Genomic DNA, 19,948 nt, shown 5'->3' with positions numbered 1-19,948 from the left:
AACTGATCCCGTAGCATTTGGTCTTCCATGACACGGAATTCACATTGGGATGCTAGCTCTCGCAGGGCGGCAACATATTCGTTTATCGACTCGTCAGGTCGCTGTGCTCTCTGGCGGAATTTGTGACGTTCCGCGATCACATTGACTTTGGGCACAAAGTGTTTATTCAAAGCCTCCACGGCAGATTTGAAGGTAGTACCTGTATTCGGCAATGAATAGAAGATACGTTGTCCCTCTGTCCCAAGTGCATGTAGAAGAACGGCGCGCTTCCTAGCTTCTGGCCAGGAGTCCCCCGTAGCCGCGATGACTAGCATGTAATTGTCGAACATTTTCATCCAAGTCGGCAATGCGATTGCCGGCTCCCCAGGAAAAGGCAGGAACGGTGCCGGTAAGGGTACGTTTACAGACATCCTCGTCGCCAAAATGTGGTATCGTAGGTAGGTAGCAGGTAAGTAAGTAAGCAGCACGCAGGCATGACAGACACGGACTGTACTGTACACTTCGTTTATTCCAACTCCTCGAATTCATTTACAGCAGTTCTATTTATAGATGCGCGGTGGCGCCATCTGCAGGTGGATCAAAGGTAAGTGCAAGACACAACAGCGAGATTATAGTGGAGGGCTTCATAAGGCAACGTCGCCAAGACACAGAGGTATGTATGTGTACAAAACAATGTATAATAATCGCCTTAGTAATTAATAATCGGTCACCCCAAAGCATCCCTAAAGAATCCCAAGGGTTTGCCTCCGCACTTCGCCCAGGCCCTCTTCCCCCCGTGAAACTATCATAATTTGACAATTTCCCGACTAGCTTCTTGCTGCTTTGATTTCCCCGAAACGCCCCTCTTCATTCCTTTATTTTATGAACGATATGAAATAGGCCTGGGCTACTCCCAGATAGCAAGCTTACATTGAATCGATGTAGAATCAGCATTCCATTGCCGACGCTAAACCATTGAAACAACATCAGATGTCGATGTTGATTTAGCATCAGTTTGCACCCTCGACTAACATTGAAACTATGTTGATTTTGTAACTATGGATCCACGTAACTTCAACTGTATTTCGAACAGTGCCTATATTGAAACAACATTGAAATTTCGACGTAACTAAAAATCAATGAGCTTTCAATGTTATTTCAATAGAAAGGCTACCAGAATTGTCTGGCTCATATATCCTGCTTTATCTACAGCCAGGATCCACATTTTAAAGGGGATAGAGAATCAAAATCATGTTTTTCGCGTTTTTACTGTTAGGTCAGAGTCTCCCCACTTTTGGGAGTACACACAAAGTGCCAGAAACGGTCAGAACCTCTGTTTCAAGTACGTCCTATTTTTTGAATCACCGCCAAAAAATCGTCCATCCCGTTTTTACACTTAATTGACGTCACGATGTTGCAAACAGCCCCCCCATACCTGCACCCACAGAAACCCCATTTGAAACTCGCCCCTTCGAAATTACATTATGTGCCCGCCCACGCTTACATTATCACTGGAAGACGAGCAATGGCGAGCTCTAGGCGTAACAGGTCCTGTGCCTTCCCGGGCTGTAGCGGACAACATTGTTCACATAGTCTCCCGACCGAAAGCAATGTGCGAGACCAATGGCTCTTATTCATTTTCAACAACATCCCCACTACAAACCGTGAACTATTTCTTTGCTCTGCCCACTTCACGGATGACTGTTTCCTAAACCTCAGTCAATTTCGAGCTGACTACAGTCGGAATTTAATGCTTATAATGCCGTGTCCAGACCAAGAGGTTTGAGAACCTAGACATACTGGGTGCCTTCCACATATTTGGAGCAGCACCTTCTGATTTGGAAACTTGCACTTCAAACCTCCAAATACTTTCACGAAAACTCCTGCCTCACCAACCAGAAAATGTGATTCTCCAGGAATTTAAGCAGCACTTGGCAGAGCTTTTCAGGTAGAAGAGATGAGAATGCCCAGTTGCCCTACTTGACAAAATCCACCAGTTTTTCACAATGTAAGGTTAATGATCTGTCTGTCTGTCTGTCTGTCTGTCTGTCTGTCTCTCTCTCTCTCTCTCTCTCTCTCTCTCTCTCTCTCTCTCTCTCTCTCTCTCTCAGGATATGGATCAGCTGCACATCCTGACAAAGCTGGCATCTCAGCATGAGGAGTGGCCCCAGCTCTACCCCTCATTGAGCAAGTTGGCAGCAATAGCCTTGACAGTGCCTGTTTCCAGTGTGAACTGTGAGAGAGATTTCTCTACCATGAATAGGGTAAGTGTCAGTTTAATATGTTATACATAATAAAATGCACACTCAGTAACATCTGGCATTTCATTGATGTAGTCTGTTTTAAAATGTTCATAGGTGAAAACAGACCTGAGAAACAGGCTACAAGGGGAGCACCTGGCTGCGTGCATGCGCATCAGCATCAATGGACCTTCAGTCCTCGAGTTCCCATATCAGAAGGCCTTAGAGCAGTTCTTTAAGAAAACAAGGCGTATTAAATGCTCTGAGCCAGCCTGCCAGATGTGCCATTGAATACTATGTCTGATGTACCCCTTCTCCTCTGTTTTATCCATTATGTATAATTTAATTTAACTTTTTGTGTTGCACATTTTTAAGTTTATCTAATCAAAAAATAAAAAAGATTCATTTTAAAGAAAAAACATACTTTTTGCAACCCAACGCTGTTTTAAGTTCTGCATTTCTGAGTAAGAGTTGTAAATAAAGAGAATTAACTGGAAACATGTGTAGTTGTGTTTATATTGTGATCTCATTGGTGTAAATTATTACAGGGGGTCGCCATGGTTGGTGGGGTCCTGCCACCCAGGGCCTGCGCCACGGGGCCCTGGACCTATTCTTGAAAAGGCCAGCTGCACTTATTTTTACATCAGTGAAGTTTTGCCAAATAGGTAGCTCATGAGGACCCATACTTTGTACACCTTTAAGGACCTGAAATAATGACATTGTCCCGTATTTAGAAACAAAAGTACAGTTCTGTATTGAGCTGAAACTGGGCCCACAATTCGGTTAAAATGCAGGAAATTGCGTCTAAGAAATACAAAATGTTTTTTTTGGGGGGGGGCAGACCCCCCGCTGACCCGCTGAGGTGCCACCGCACCTTACAGGAAATCCTGGGGGAAACCCTGCTAATCAATAATGTCACCAAACTTCCTATGACAACAAACACATTCTAAATTGAGCTACATACACATACACATGCCTATGCAGTAATATAGGCTTTTTCTAAATGTCTCTCAGACTGCCTGCTCGCTTTAAAAAGTAAGGAGTTGACTCTGTGTATCAGGCGCCACAACGGTCGCAGACAAACTGTCAAATATTCATGAAGTGATGTCACGGCTAACCAGGAAGTAAACAATTCGTTTATTCAAAGATTCTCTATTCTGCATTAAGAACGTCTCTGGTTTATTCACGTCGAGGGCAATGCTCATCTGCTACATCTGGGAAAAGTGAAATACAACACCCTCGGGACACAAAGAGCTTACAAATCTACTATGGCAATAATTGATGTAGGCCTATTACTTTTAATAAAATGTCTGTAAAAGTAGGCCTACATAGACACACTTCACTCGAAACACAAAGCCTTACACACAGGTAGCCAAGTTTATTTATTGTTTTTGAAGAGTGCTACAATCAGTAGGCTAACACATAGGCCTATGGCATGCTGTATCTCTGAATGTGTAGCCTACTGTGTGTATCATGCCTCTGACTTTTGATACAAAACCTGAGCCTTGTTTTTGACGCTTTGGAAATTAAGAAATTCATATAGGCTAGGCGATAGGCAAATAGGCCTTGTGCAAATGACTGCATTGAATTGAATGACTCCATATCAGCACTAGAGTGTGCTGAAATCTGATCATTCAATTTTGTAGATATGCAGACTTGGGTGTGCAAATTTGTCTGCCAAAATATGCACTGCACAACTCATTTGTTATTCTAAGGCAGAACACATTTTCGGTCATGTAAGGAGGAAGAGTCATAGCTGAGTATTTCTTATGTAGACATAAGTGGCATAGACACACAAATAGGGCCTACTAACAGGAAAATGCCTTGTGGCCATAACAAACGAGATACATAGCATCAAACGGCTGCACAATTTCTGAATAATGTTGTTTACTATGACAGCACCAAAGGTACAGAAGGTGTAGACTCCATTTGTGGACGTCAGTGGAGTCCAAACATGCACAAAAAAAAAAAAAAACCCTGACCACTAGAGGCCTGCCTTGCCCCAAGTAACATTAGGTCACAGACAAAACAGCACAATAATAATAATAATCATAATCATAATAATAATCACAATAAGAATATATTCTTATTCTTCTTCTTATTATTATTATTATTACCTAATATTAATATTCATTCTTTTCATTATTATCATTGATTAGGCCTAATATAATTATTGTTGTTGATATAATAATGATTATAATAATAATTATAATAATTAATATAATAATTATTATTACTATTACTATTATTTGGCCTATTATTGTTAGTAGTAGTATGCCTGTTGTTGTTGTTGTTATAGTTGTTGATGTTGTTATTAGGCTATGTATTTCACATTTGTCATTCATTTGGTATTTCTCAATTCCTTCCCATTCCCTTTATTTTGCATTGCTGAAAGACTGAACCAAAGATTATCTTAGGTCTAATATTAGTTCTGTCTCTGACTGACTGAACTTCAGATCATGCATTATGATGTCATGTTGCATCAGGTGTCACAATTAGTTCTGAGCCCATGATGTCACTTGGGAACCCTTAATTTCTCAACATTCTAAGACACTTCAGACACTTCAGACAGTTTTACTGGTCAGACAGAGCATGAAGAATCCCACTTAATGGTAAGCTGCCATTTTATATTTATTTAATACGCCTATTTTAAAGACAACACGCCATTCAATTTTAGTGTACCTGTACTGTAGGCCTATTTTATATTTATATTACCTACTTGTTTTATTTATTCAATTTAAACACCTCCCTTATAGGTAGGCTTAGTAGATCAGATCAGGTCAGATAAGATAAGATTTATAAATAAAACGTTATTGTCTATTACACATGGAACACAAAATTGTCTTTTAGAGTAGAGTAGAGTACTATTTATTAATCCAGAAGTAAATTAAGGTGTCTGTAGACATACAAATACAGACAGAATACACAAGACATTACACACATTATTTCAAATACTGTTGTTGTCAAGCAGAAACCTTGTATCTCTCTCCATTACTATTTTATGTAACCTATTATTATTATTATTTCATAGCTTATTTGCTCTTAATTCATTGTAAAATTTAGCCTAAATCACTCTATCTCCATGAGTGTATGTGACAACTTAAAGTTGAGATGATTATTTATTTATTTAATTTACTAAGCTACTACTACTACTACTACTACTACTAGGCCTACTACTACGGTTCTTGGCATACTCCCCTGCTGGACTGTCAGTGGAGCTTGACACAACAAACCTCCCAAAGACTGTGGAGGGTGGAATGGTAGAATGGATTAGAAAACTTAGGGATAAAATTGTATGAACTGTGATCTAAGAAAGTAAGCCATACGCATCCTTAATCCCTTCTCTCCACTCACAGATGACTGCGTATTTCAGTAAGGAGGCCTGGGAGAGGCATGTGGACGCCAGGCTTCACAAAGCAGCATGCAAAATGGACAACAAAATGGCTGCCTTCACAGAGAAGATGAACGCACAACTGACGGACATGGACACAGAGCTGTATGGAAACCTGGAGAACACGTTTTCCCGTCTGAAGGCATCAGTTCTACCTCCTCACATAGCCAAAGAGAACCCGCCATGTGTTAATGTTGGATGTCTGCAGGTATGTTAAAGCTCAAATATGTCAGGGCCCTTGCTGTACAGTGTACAGAATACAGTAGGGCACCTTAACATCTTTCAATCCATGTGATTCAATCCAACCGTTTAGCCTTGCCCTCTACTCACACAAGGCAATCCCATTCCAGACGGTTTTCAGCCATTGTTTCTCAATGGTGGAATGAGTTTCCAGTTGCTACAAGGGCAGGGTCATCCCACTCAACCTTCAAGAAGCTAGTGAAGACTCATCTCTTCCAAGAAAGCTTCTCTGTTTAACAGTCTAACATAATTCTACAATTCTACTCACCTTGTGCCTTTAGTTTGTTATCCTCTTTCCTTAGTCTTAGTCTCTAATTAGTCTCTAATTTCCTTCCTTAAGACACTGCTTTTAGCATCTCTTATGTAGGCCTGCCTAACATCTTTCATGTACCTAATTTGCTTTTAACATCCTTTTAAATTCTTTACTTATTTTTGCTTCATCCTTGTGTTGGACATTGTTGCCAGTGTTGCAACTGTACACTGCGCCTAGATGTCTTGTTTATTATCCAATATGCCTTGTTACCTTCTTATTATTTAATGTTGCTTCTGTTACCTTGTGTTGGACAATGCTGTTAGTGTTGCAACTGCACAGTGCACCTTGATGTCTTTGTTTACTTTCTTCCACTTTTTAATGCATCATCTTCTTCTTTACTCTGTGTAGGACAATGCTATCAGTGTTGCAACTGTACACTGTGCCTTACCCGGTTCTTGTTTAAATTTCTCCTTTTAAGTCACTTTGGCCAAAGGTGTCTGCTAAATGCAAATGTAATGTAATGTTAAGTAATGTAATGTAATGATGCTTAGCTTTTGAATGAATCTGATCATCAGGACCTATTCACAATGAGTCTGGTAGTACTAATCATAACTGATAACCATAAGTGTATCTCACTGATCTCCATACAGGCGGACACCAAACAAATACCAGATGATAGGGGGTGGGAGATAATGACAGACAGCAAATATCAGGCAGAAAAGCTTAAAAATGATATGGAAAAATTAAGATGGAATTTGGGCGAGGAACTTGAAAGGAAACATATAACAAAAGAAGGTCACATGAAAACCCAGACTGAAATGTTTACCAAAGTAGAGGAGAACCCAACATGGAGAGTGGATGAGGAAAAAGTCATACAGGAGAAGGAAATAAAGGTAAAGAGTCATATAGAATCTCACACTGAAAAGTTGGAAATCCAGCTGAAAAAAGGAAGAGCGAGCCATGACCAGGAACTACAGGTGAAGGAAGACATTATAGGAGATGGGGAAAGACACAATCAGAAAGAAAGACAACAAGATGAAACAACTCAATCAAAGAACATCAGAGAGAAAGAAAAGATGCTAAAGTGCATTCATATGGAAGCACAATACAAAGAACTTAGACTGAAAGAAGCTAAAATGGAGATGGAAAGACTAGCAAAGAGAATCACACCTGATGCAGTGGTTCTAAAAACAAAAACTGACATTATAAAACATATTCAAAATGACATAGAGAAACTATCTAAGGAGAGAGACCAACTAGTGGATCTTCTAAAAGACCTCACAGTGTCTACTGAAAATCAAGAAATGGAATTGCAAGAACAGGAGAGAAAATTAAAAGGTGTCGAGACACAGCGAAAAAGGGAAGAGCGTCTACTTACAGATTTGACAAGGGCCAACAAAAAAGGAAAGATGACGCATGAGGAGATACAAAGGGAAATTAAGGACTCAGAAAAAAAGAAGCAAAACGAGGAGAACAGAGTAAAAGATCTCGAAACTCAACAAAGCAAGATGGAGGTTCACTTGCATGAGTTGATGGTGCGCTTAAAAGAAGCCACGGCAGAGTTGAAAGACAAAGAGAGAAAAATGAGGGAGGCGGAAATGAAAATGCACGAAAGGGAGAGAGAATCAAAAGGTTTTGAGACACAGCGAGATAAAGAGGAGCGTCTACTTAAAGATTTGACAATGGCCAACAAAAAAGCAATGATGAAGTTTGAGGAGATACAAAAGGAAATTAAAAACGCAAAAATAAAAAAGCAACAGGTGTTGTTTGAGACACATAAACAAGAGGGCCTGCTCAATGATCTTATAATGGCTTCTGAAGTGGAGAAAATAAAACTACAAGATGGGGAGAACGGAGTAAAAGATCTCGAAACTCAACGAAGCAAGGAGGTTTGCCTGCGTGAGTTGATGGTGCGCATCGAAGAAGCCACTGCAGAGTTAAAAGACAAGGAAAGAAAAACGAGGGATGGGGAAATGAAAATGCAAGAAAAAGAGAGAGAATTAAAAGGTCTCGAAATACAGCGAAAAAAAGGAATGATGGCGCTTGAGGAAATACAAAGGAAATTTCAGAACGCTGAAAGAAATAAGCTGCAGGTGTTGTTGGAGATACATAAGCAAGTGGGCCAGCTCAATGATCTTGTAATGGCTTCTAAAAAGTTGAAAATAAAACTACAATATGAGGAGAACAGAGTAAAAGATCTCGAAACTCAACGAAGCAAGACGGAGGTTCACTTGCATGAGTTGATGGTGCGCTTAACAGAAGCCACGGCAGAGTTGAAAGACAAAGAGAGAAAAATGAGGGAGGCGGAAATGAAAATGCAAGAAAAGGAGAGAGAATCAAAAGGTCTTGAGACACAGCGAAATAAGGAGGAGCGTCTACTTAAAGATTTGACAATGGCCAACAAAAAAGGAATGATGACGTTTGAGGAGATACAAAGGGGAATTAAGAACGCAGAAATAAAAAAGCAACAGGTGTTGTTGGAGACATATAAACAAGAGGGTCTGCTCAATGATCTTGTAATGGCTTCTAAAAAGGAGAAAATAAAACTACAAGATGGGGAGAACGGAGTAAAAGATATCGAAACTCAACGAAGGAAGGAGGAGGTGTGCCTGCGTGAGATGATGGTGCGCATCGAAGAAGCCACTGCAGAATTAAAAGACAAGGAGAGAAAAATGAGGGATGGGGAAATGAAAATGCAAGAAAACGAGAGAGAATTAAAAGGTCTCGAAATACAGCGAAAAAAAGGAATGATGGCGCTTGAGGAAATACAAAGGGAATTTAAGAACGCTGAAAAAAAAAAGCAACAGGTGTTGTTGGAGAAAATAAAACTACAAAATGGGGAGAACGGAGTAAAAGATATCGAAACTCAACGAAGGAAGGAGGAGGTGTGCCTGCGTGAGTTGATGGTGCGCATCGAAGAAGCCACTGCAGAGTTAAAAGACAAGGAGAGAAAAATGAGGGATGGGGAAATGAAAATGCAAGAAAAAGAGAGAGAATTAAAAGGTCTCGAAATACAGCGAAAAAAAGGAATGATGGCGCTTGAGGAAATACAAAGGGAATTTAAGAACGCTGAAAAAAAAAAGCAACAGGTGTTGTTGGAGACACATAAACAAGAGGGCCTGCTCAATGATCTTGACATGGCTTCTGAAGTGGAGAAAATAAAACTACAAGATAGGGAGAACAGAGTAAAATATCTTGAAACTCAACGAAGGAAGGAGGAGGTTGGCCAGCATGAGTTGATGGTGTGCTTAAAAGAAATCACATCAAAGGAAGAGGATGGAGAGAGAGAAATGAGGGATGAAAGGACAGAAAAAACTAAATCAGAGATGGAACACTGTACTACATTGAAAAGGTTGAAACATAAAATGCAAGAATTTGAGAGACAAATAGAAGACCTGGACACTAATCAACAGAAGGAGGACCACCTCAGAGAGCAAACCATGATTATCAGGGAAATGGAGCGAAAAAGACAACAGTTGGACAGAGAGATAAAGAGATTAGAAGCCAGATTGAGAGTGCTGCGCAGAGTGAATGAAGAAGAAAAGAAGGGACAAAATCTGGAAAAATACAGGAGGAAAGAAGTAGAGAAAGACATCAGGGAGGTTGAGTGGTTCTGTGACAGGGAGCAAGGGCTTGGAGAAGAACAGAGAGGAGACAGTATGGCTGGTGGGGAAACTGAGAAAGTAGAGTTAAAAATGAAGCAAAAGAAAATGAGAAGACAGAAACAGGAGACAGATTTGCTGGAGCATCACAAGCAAATAAGGGCGGAATATCAGGAATTTAATAACAAAGAGGAGGAGGTGAAGAGGGAAGCGAAACAGCCCAATGCTGAATGGTCAAATGAATACAAGGCTGACTGTCAAGAAAAAAAAGTTAAGTGCAAAGGCACTAAAAGACAAATTAACGCAGGGGAGAATTTGGGAGGAGAAGAATTTCAGGGAAAACAAATGGAAGATGACAGAGAGAACATATGTACTGAGAAGGAGCAGATATCAGAAAAAACAACACAAGCAGAGCTGAAAATTGAGAGGATGAAGAAAGAGAGGATGGCTGTACAGGAAGAGGGGAGGAGGGTACTACACATTCAACAACAAGAAATGGGTGGAAAGTATGAGGAGGAACAGGTTAAACATTTTCATAACAATGAGGTGCAGGGAGAACCAGAACAGAAAAACTTGCTTGAGCCAGAAATGTCCAGGATAGTAGAGGAAGGAAAATGTGAAGACCCTCAAAGCCCAGTAAAGATAGAAAAGAGATTGGCGGAGAAGGAAAAGTATGACTTGCCACAAATCAATGCAGAGGAGGAGGAGGACCAAGAGGAGGAGCAGGAGCCGTTGTCAATTCCTGCTAAGTGCAAAGGTGAGAACCAAGGTGGTGACATTCCCTGGAAGGTCTATTGTCTATCATTACTGTTTTAACATTGGGTTGCCAGTGTCTGTTTAAAGAATATGCACAGTAGAATTGCAGCCAATGTATGCCTTGCAATACGCTGCCCATACCCAAATTTGATATTCATTAGCCTGGGCGAATAGCCGACTGTTGACTCCGTCAACCAGTCTGGCAAAAGCCATGAGGAATCCGTCTCCGTGGACGATGGGAGATGATCTGATCTTACTCTATCATTTAAATTAATTGAAGTTCCAAACTCAAATTAAAACCCATATTGTGCTTTATTAGCATGCCTGTTACGTTATAGCATTGCAAAAGCAAACAAATAACAAAACGAAAGTGTGAATATAGTTACCTTTACCAATCAGTAACGGAGCTTGTAGGTGAGTTCTACGTCACCACTCTCAACTGTTTGTTGATTGGCGAAACACTGAGAGAACCGAGCTCGAGGCTTTTGCTAGACGATGTGCGGAGCCAAAATCTTTGGGTGGAGTACAGAGGATGGCGTCGCGAGTCTAGATATTTATGCTGCTAAGTAACACAATAATAGGCCTACTGGTCTGGCCAAAGTACACACAGGTTTGCAGCTAAAGACATTCAAACTGATGGACACGGAGAAGATCCACCATTTTATTGAAGAAAAGTGATTTTCCCATATACAAAGAATATTTAGAAATGGATGGTGGTGGAACAATCATGGTTTGACTATGGTTTAACAGTACACTTATGAAAATGAACCATGGTTTTACTATGAAAGCTAACCATTTACCACGGTTTAAAGTTATTCATTAAATTACATTTAGTTGATGCTTTTTTTTTAAAAAAAATCCAGAGCGTGTATTGGTGACAGTCTTTGGAGCAATATGGGGTTTGGTGCATTGCTCAAGGGCACTTGAGCCATGGATGGAGGTGTAGGGAGAGGTAAAGGTGGAATTCAAACCTGCAACTCTGCCATATTCAGTCAAATTCCCTAACTATTACCTCAGCTGCCCATAAGTAACCTACTTATTCATGGTTTCCATGGGGTTTTTTGGGATAACCAATAGGGCTGCACAATTAGCCATGGTTATTCATGATTTTCACTTTTTTTGCATGCTTCGTGACTGGTTTAAAACCATGAATAGTTTTCATAGTAAAACGATGGATAAACCATAGTCAGGAACCACGGTTTTCATGGTTACCATGGTTATCATTGATAAGCCATAGCAATAGTAATAGGCTATGGTTGGTTCAGAGTATAGAATAACCATGGTAGAACCATGGTTACGACAAAAAAAAAAAAAACACAGATTAGTAGATTGGTATATTTTTGTAGGCTAAGGGTGTGTATGTATGAACAATGTCATTTGCCCCGGCATAATGATGGTGGTGAAAAAACATTATACTCATGAAAAGATAACATTTCTGAATGGGCAGCACAAATTCTGGAAGTAATTTTTTTTGTTTTTGTTTTTTTAAGACTTTTCCATCTTCTGCGCAATGGGGACTGCTGCAGCCCCGGCAGCTACAGCACCAGCTGCTTCAAAACAGCACCAGCAGCAGCAGCAGCAGACACAACAGTTGGAAAGAGATATAAAGAGAGAAGAAGCCGGAATGAGAGAGCAAATAAGGAAGCAAATAAAGGCGGAATATCAGGAATTTAATAACAAAGAGGTGGAGGTGAAGAGGGAACCTACAGCACCAGCTGCTTCAAAACAGCACCAGCAGCAGCAACAGCATCCGCAGCAGACACAGTTGGACAGAGAGATAAAGAGAGAAGAAGCCACAATGAGAGAGCAAATAAGGAAGCAAATAAGGGCGGAATATCAGGAAGTTAAGGAAAAGTATGACTTGCCACAAATCCATGCAGAGGGAAAAATGGGAGCAAGACAGAAGAAAGAGATGAAAAAGGAAGACCAGTGTGTTATGCCAGAACAGGATGAGCAGATATCAGAGAACAATATGGAAACTGCTGACATAGAAACAGAGGAGAGAGAAGAAGAGATGATTAGTCAATTGGAGGACAGCAACAAATCACTAGAACTTGACAAGGAGGGGGTGGAGAAGCTGAATGCAGAGGAAAATAAGCAACATGAGAACAAGAAAGATCTTAAAATGTCAAGTGAAGGTGAGAACAAAATGAAACCTAAAGAGACACAGGGCCAGGCAAATAGAGAAAAGAAACAGGGAGAGAAGAAGAATGTGAGTTTCACAGACGCTCTTGAGAAAGGAAAAGTTGAAATGGCGGAGGAGGACAAAAAAGAGAAGAAAAATAAGAAACAGAAAGGATCCTTCCTTGGCTCCCTCATTAAGAAAGCCAAGGACTGGCACTCACAAGAATCAGAGCACCAGAGGAAACAACTGCAACAGAAGCAGCAGCACCAACAGGAGATGCTGCAGCAGCAGGAACAACAGCAGCAGCAGCAGGAACAACAGCAACAGCAGCAGCAGCAACAACAGCAGCAGCATCAGGAGGAGGAGCAGCAGCAGGAGGAGGAGGACCAAAAGGAGGAGCAGGAGCCATTGCCAACTCCTGCAAAGTGCAAAGGTGAGAACCAAGGTGGTGACATTCTCTGGAAGGTCTATTGTCTATCATTACTGTTTATTATTATTTTTACCTTCGCCAGAAGGTTATGTTTTGCCAGCTGTGTATTTATTTATTACCTTCGCCAGAAGGTTATGTTTTGCCCGCCGTGTATTTATTTGTCAATATGTCTGTCTGTTTGTTTGTTTGTTTGTACTTCGTCTAACTCAGTCAAAACTGAGCCGATTTTTATGAAATTTTGTGGGATGATTGGTCATGACCCAAGGAAGAATCGATTAGTTTTTGGGAGTGATTGGGTCAAAGGTCAAAGGTCAAGGTCAAAATGTTTGTTTGTACTTCGTATAACTCAGACAGAACTGAGCCGATTTTTATGAAATTTAGTGGAATGATTGGTCATGACCCAAGGAACAATTGATTCGTTTTTGGGAGTGATTGGGTCAAAGGTCAAGGTCAAGGTCACAAAAAGGTCAAAAACGTCCATTCAGCCGATTTTTATGAAATTTAGTGGGATGATTGGTCATGACCCAAGGAACAATCAATTACTTTTTGGGAGTGATTGGGTCAAAGGTCAAGGTCAAGGTCACGAAAAGGTCAAAAACGTAAATTAAGCCGATTTTTATGAAATTTAGTGGGATGATTGGTCATGACCCAAGGAACAATCGATTACTTCTTGGGATTAATTGGGTCAAAGGTCAAGGTCAAGGTCACGTAAAGGTCAACAACGTAAATTGAGACGATTTTTATGAAATATACTGGGATGATTGGTCATGACCCAAGGAACAATCGATTACTTTTTGGGAGTGATTGGGTCAAAGGTCAAGGTCAAGGTCACGAAAAGGTCAAAAACATTTTTCTTTGCCAAGCACTATAGACGGTTTCATGGAACGTTTGCTTGTTGCTTGGTGACATGATATGGCCCGAAGTAAACTTCCGGTCTGCTAATGTTTTGGTAGGCTGCAATCTGTCGGCACTGCCAATATAATTACAAACGGTTTTAATATTGGTGAAAAAAAATACTGTTTTAAAAAATTGTTCGGCAGTAGGGTGCAACTTCACTTCTGGTACCAATCCGCTGACAAACGGGACGCGGATAATTAATGTGTAGGCCTACATGATGCCCAGTCTGCACATCTTACCAAAACAGACCGGTTGCCACATTTCGTGGTTTAAAAAAAACAAAAACGGGACACATTGTCCGTGAACCATTTATGATATGTGTTTATTATGAATTTGTGCATTATTATTTTTTTAAACGGGGACGTTATTTCACTTTCCTGGACAGACCATAACAAACCTAGCCTACAGTAGGCTAGAAACCTTGGGGTGTGGCGACATTAAGGTGTTTCCATTTTGTAAGTTTTCGTGAAAATAGCCAACTTCGCTTGAAGATAGCGTTCATACTTTGCAGTATTTTCTCTTTCGAGCGTGCACCAGGTCAGGATGTTACTGTCGTGCATTCGTGCCTGTGTGAGGCTGCCTTTTGATTCAATCTGAAAGGACCACCTGTGTATCAGTGGCAGCAACAGATAAACAGACAGACAGACAGACGAAACCTCACCACCAAATACCAGAGTAGGCTAGTTTACCTAAAATCAGGTAACCATGTGGTCACGGACATTCAATATTTGCTTAAAAACACCCTGTACACGAGTCGAATGACGAGTCACAACCAGCTAATGACAACATGTGAGTTCAAGCCAGCAACTTGACTCAAAGCATAGCCTACACAGCACAACAAAAAACAAAACCCTGTTCAACCGTGCAGACGCCCTGACTACTGTATTAAACTTGCCTTACCTTAAAACTTTTCTTGACCCCGGCACATCTCGTAATTTTGTCGATGTTATCCACATTTTGATGTAGCAGCCAAGCCAGTGCTAATCAGTCAGTCACATCCTGTGTTAGCATTGCTATTAACCTCGACATCAAAGACGTCTGCTGAATTGTCCAAAATAAATACAATCCGGCCGTTTATCCTTTTCTTCAGCAGATGACAGTTTGGGTATTTCGTCGTCCTTGTCCCAAGAAGTTTAGTAGCAACAGCTGCTTTTCAGAACTTGAAGGAATCGTTGCGACTACATTTAAACTAAATTAACCTGTAACAGTGTAGGCAGATGCAAGCCCAACTAAGTCCCTAATTCCTACAACAAACACAAACTGTAGTTCTACATAATTATGTGCTGCCGCGTTTTTTAGGCACACCATCACCCGACCCATGTTGCCAAAGTGCATCACTGCTTTCTTTTACATTGAGGCTATGTGAGGCTAAATTAATATGATTAATACGATTGTGAAGTGTTTACATCTACCCCAGAAATGGACGCGTAGTGCCCCCTATGGGTGATTGGCACAGAAAATGAAAAATAAATGTTGTTTTCCATTTTTATGACAGCACTCTCAAATAAAATACCGCGCTTGTGTAGCTGTGTTGATCCGATGCAGTGTATTGTTTGCGGAAGTGTACCGGAAATTAAGTTAGGGCCATAGAATGTTCATGCCTTGTTTTTGTTTTGACTGTAAACGTTCCATGAAACCGTCTATATGCCAGAACAACGTGTGAGGTTGATAAGAGGTCAAGACTGGGCCAAAAATGTAATGTTACGATATTCCGGTCCGATTTCAATGAAACTAACACCAACATTTGGAGAATGTTATGCCCCACACTCTGAAGATGGCCAGAAAAAAATAAGTGGCGTAGGCGAAGGTTTGCGCTCTACCGAGTGCCCATTCTAGTTTAACATTGGGTTGCCAGTGTCTGTTTAAAGAATATGCACAGTAGAATTGCGGCCAATGTATGCCTTGCAATACGCTGCCCATACCCAAATTTGATATTTGCATGGATATTTATGCTACTAAGTAACACACTAATAGGCCTACTGGTCTGGCCAAAGTACACACAGGTTTGCAGCTAAACATGTCTATTACTGGACATTCAAACTGATGGACACGGAGAAGATCCACCATTTTATTGAAGAAAAGTAATTTTCCCATATACAAAGAATATTTAGAAATGGATGGTGGTGGAACAATCATGGTTTGACTATGGTTTAACGGTACACTTGTGAAAATTAACCATGGTTTTACTATGAAAGCTTACCATTTACCACGGTTTACAGTTATTCATTAAATTACATTTAGTTGATGCTTGTTTTAAAAATCCAGAGCATGTATTGGTGACAGTCTTTGGAGCAATATGGGGTTTGGTGCATGGTTCAAGGGCACTTGAGCCATGGATGGAAGTGTAGGGAGAGGTAAAGATGGAATTCAAACCGGCAACTCTGCCATATTCAGTCAAATTCCCTAACCATTACCTCAGCTGCTCATAAGTAGCCTATTTATTCATGGTTTCCATGAGGTTTTTTGATAACCAATAGGGTGGCACAATTAGACATGGTTATTCATGATTTTCACTTATTTTTGTATGCTTCGTGACTGGTTTAAAACCATGGTTAGTTTTCATAGTAAAACGATGGATAAACCATAGTCAGGAACCACGGTTTTCATGGTTACCATGGTTATCATTGATAAGCCATAGCAATACTAATACGGTTGGTTCAGAGTATAGAATAACCATGGTAGAACCATGGTTACGACAAAAAAACAAAAACACATTGTAGATTTTTGTAGGCTAAAGGTGTGTATGTATGAACAATGTCATTTACCCCGGCATAATGCATATATTAGAAATTGATGGTGGTGAAAAAACATTACACTCATGAAAAGATAACATTTCTGAATGGGTAGCACAACTTCTGGAAGTAATTTTTTTGTTTTTGTTTTTTTTAAAAGACTTTTCCATCTTCTGCGCAATGGGGACTGCTGCAGCCCCGGCAGCTACAGCACCAGCTGCTTCAAAACAGCACCAGCAGCAGCAGCAGCAGCAGCAGACACAACAGTTGGACAGAGAGATAAAGAGAGAAGAAGCCAGAATGAGAGAGCAAAAAAGAAAGCAAATATATAATTTGGAATATCAGAAATTTATTAACAAAGAGGAGGAGGTGAAGAGGGAACCTACAGCACCAGCTGCTTCAAAACAGCACCAGCAGCAGCAACAGCAGCAGCAGCAGACACAACAGTTGGACAGAGAGATACAGAGAGAAGAAGCCAGAATGAGAGAGCAAATAAGGAAGCAAATAAGTGCGGAATATCAGGAATTTAAGGAAAAGTATGACTTGCCACAAATCCATGCAGAGGGAAAAATGGGAGCAACACAGAAGATGGAGATGAAAAAGGAAGACCAGTGTGTTATGCCAGAACAGGATGAGCAGATATCAGAGAACAATATGGAAACTGCTGACATAGAAACAGAGGAGAGAGAAGAAGAGATGATTAGTCAATTGGAGGACAGCAACAAATCACTAGAACTTGACAAGGAGGGGGTGGAGAAGCTGAATGCAGAGGAAAATAAGCAACATGACAAAAAGAAAGATCTTAAAATGTCAAGTGAAGGTGAGAACACAGAGACACAGGGCCAGGCAAATAGAGAAAAGAAACAGGGAGAGAAGAAGAATGTGAGTTTCACAGACGCTCTTGAGAAAGGAAAAGTTGAAATGGCGGACAAAAAAGAGAAGAAAAATAAGAAACAGAAAGGATCCTTCCTTGGCTCCCTCATTAAAAAAGCCAAGGACTGGCACTCACAAGAATCAGAGCACCAGAGGAAACAACTGCAAAAGAAGCAGCAGCACCAACAGGAGCTGCTGCAGCAGCAGGAACAACAACAGCAGCAGCAGGAACAACAGCAGCAGCAGCAACAACAACAGCAGCATCAGGAGGAGGAGCAGCAGCAGGAGGAGGAGGACCAAGAGGAGGAGCAGGAGCCATTGCCAACTCCTGCAAAGTGCAAAGGTGAGAACCAAGGTGGTGATATTCCCTGGAGGGTCTATTGCCTTTTATTACCGTTTTAAAATTGGGTTGCCAGTGTCTGTTTAAAGAGTATACACGGTAGGATTGCGCAAGTAGCAAGGAATATTTAGAAACAATGGTGGAAGATACTCACAAAAAGATTTTTAAACATTAGTAAATGGTTAACATGAGTTCTGGAAGTAAACGATAAAAAAATTACATACTCTACTTTTAAATAGAAAAATAACCAACTTTCTTTTTCTTTTGGTTTCGTTTTTTCAGACTTTTCCATCTTTTGCACTGCTTCAAAGCAGCAGCAGCAGCAGCAGCAGCAGCAAGAACAGCAGCAGCAGGAGAAGGAAAGCCAAGAGGATGAGCAGAAGCCTTTGGCAACTCGTGTTAACAAGTGCAAAGGTGAGAACCAAGATGGTGACATTCCCTGGAAGGTCTATTGTCACACATGACTGTTTTAACATTGGGTTGCAAGTGGCTGTTTAAAGGGTAAGCACAGTAGGATTGCGGCCGATGTATGAATTGCAACTATGCTGCCCATACCCTACTAAGGTGGAGTACTGGGTAAGTAATAAACTAGTATACGACGATACGGACACGTAGATGATCTGCCATTTTGTGCAATTTCCCCAGTAGGAAGGAATATTTAGAAATAATGGTGGAAAATACTCACACAAAAAGATTTTTAAACATTAGTAAATGGTTAACATGAGTTCTGGAAGTAAACGATAAAAAAATTACATACTCTACTTTTAAATAGAAAAATAACCAACTTTCTTTTTCTTTTGGTTTCGTTTTTTCAGACTTTTCCATCTTTTGCACTGCTTCAAAGCAGCAGCAGCAGCAGCAGCAGCAGCAGCAGAAGCAGCAGCAGCAGCAGCAGCAGAGATATAAATGAGGAACACAATATGTCTTGCTCTCTGTAACAAATTGTTCCAGAATCGCGGCTGTGGTCTTCTAATAATTGTAGCTGTGGTTTTATTGACAATGTTCTTTGTGTATTGTTTTTTTCACTTTTTTATTTTGTTTAGGGAAGTTGGCAAGCTGTCTAATTGTCTACAATCTTGTCCTGGTGTTGGGGGGTGGGGTCAATTACCTGCAATGAGATCAGACCAATTTAGCCAAACCAAGTAGGATCACCTGTGAATGTCAAGTCTTGAAATGTGTGTCTCTCTCTTGCTATCATTTGACCCTGAAGAAGGTGTAGCAACACAGAAACGTTGGTCGCGTGTGTGCACAAAATAAAGTCTTGAAAACTAAGCTGCAGTGTGCTCCAGCTTCTCCTTTCCAGTGATGTCTGTCCCACTGTGATGCACCTGCAAGCAGGGTTGCCAGATGAGGCTGATGATTTCCAGCCCAAAAAATGCTCAAAACCAGCCTAGAAGCTCAAAATCCCGCCCAATTCTATTGATTTCTATGGCTAAAATTGGGCGGGTTTTTCTGCTAAATGCCATTTTTACCCGCACACGACCATCCTAAGAGGCCCAATTGGGCGGGGAAACAGCCCAATCTGGCAACACTGCCTGCAAGCTGAGGGAGGGATGATGCATAGAGTCCCAAATAACTGGGTGTGGCCTGTGGAACTTGAGCATTGCAGTGCATTATGGGGATTGTTGTCACAAATCCACAAGCACTAAAAAGTCATTTTCTGCCTTTTCTTGGCCAAGAAGGCACCAAATTAGAAATGTATGTTACTATTCTACTATACATATGACCCACTTTCAGTAACATATTGTAGAATCGCTCTGTTTGTCCCCCCTCTCTTCCCCTACGAGACAATTCCAGTGTTCCGATTGGCTGCCTCCCGCAGCCCTGTCTTATAAGCAATGTTGACGTTCGATATCGGTTAGTCTTTGGTTTTATTATTGTTGTGGCTCGTCGCTCACTTAGCTTGGACAGAGGACCAATTCCTGTCTGAGCTAGAGCTTGAGCCGCCAATACCTTAGACAAAGTGTTTAATACTTCTGTATTTGTATGCTGCATCGATCCTCTATAAAGATTGCCGAAGGACACTTCATTTACTTTTGTCGTGTGAAGTCATTACCCACGTCAAGGAGCCCACAGCACGACAACTGGTG

The 19,948-nt window shown here is 40.8% G+C and overlaps 1 protein-coding gene across 1 annotated transcript; it reads left to right on the top strand.

Moving 5' to 3' along the window:
* The first annotated feature begins 6,805 nt into the window (after window positions 1-6,805).
* Window positions 6,806-19,117, top strand: LOC134468914 (trichohyalin-like). Its single transcript, XM_063222846.1, has 5 exons — window positions 6,806-10,462; window positions 11,952-13,019; window positions 16,806-17,861; window positions 18,141-18,272; window positions 18,674-19,117. The coding sequence occupies exons 1-5, from the start codon at window positions 6,838-6,840 to the stop codon at window positions 18,766-18,768; spliced, it is 5,976 nt and encodes a 1,991-aa protein (XP_063078916.1). The 5' UTR covers window positions 6,806-6,837; the 3' UTR covers window positions 18,769-19,117.
* Window positions 19,118-19,948: the final 831 nt, after the last annotated feature.

The sequence above is a fragment of the Engraulis encrasicolus genome, chromosome 18 (assembly GCF_034702125.1).
Source record: "Engraulis encrasicolus isolate BLACKSEA-1 chromosome 18, IST_EnEncr_1.0, whole genome shotgun sequence".
NCBI classification, from domain to species: Eukaryota; Metazoa; Chordata; class Actinopteri; order Clupeiformes; family Engraulidae; genus Engraulis; species Engraulis encrasicolus.
The sequence above is the reverse complement of the archived record's forward strand: the minus strand, read 5'-3'. Positions and strand labels throughout refer to the sequence as shown.

Coding starts and splice junctions, on each gene's coding strand:
- LOC134468914 (XM_063222846.1), top strand. CDS start 6,838: ATGGAAAAATTAAGATGGAATTTGGGCGAGGAACTTGAAAGGAAACAT. Junction 17,862..18,140: donor AACTCCTGCAAAGTGCAAAG/GTGAGAACCAAG, acceptor TCGTTTTTTCAG/ACTTTTCCATCTTTTGCACT. Junction 18,273..18,673: donor TCGTGTTAACAAGTGCAAAG/GTGAGAACCAAG, acceptor TCGTTTTTTCAG/ACTTTTCCATCTTTTGCACT.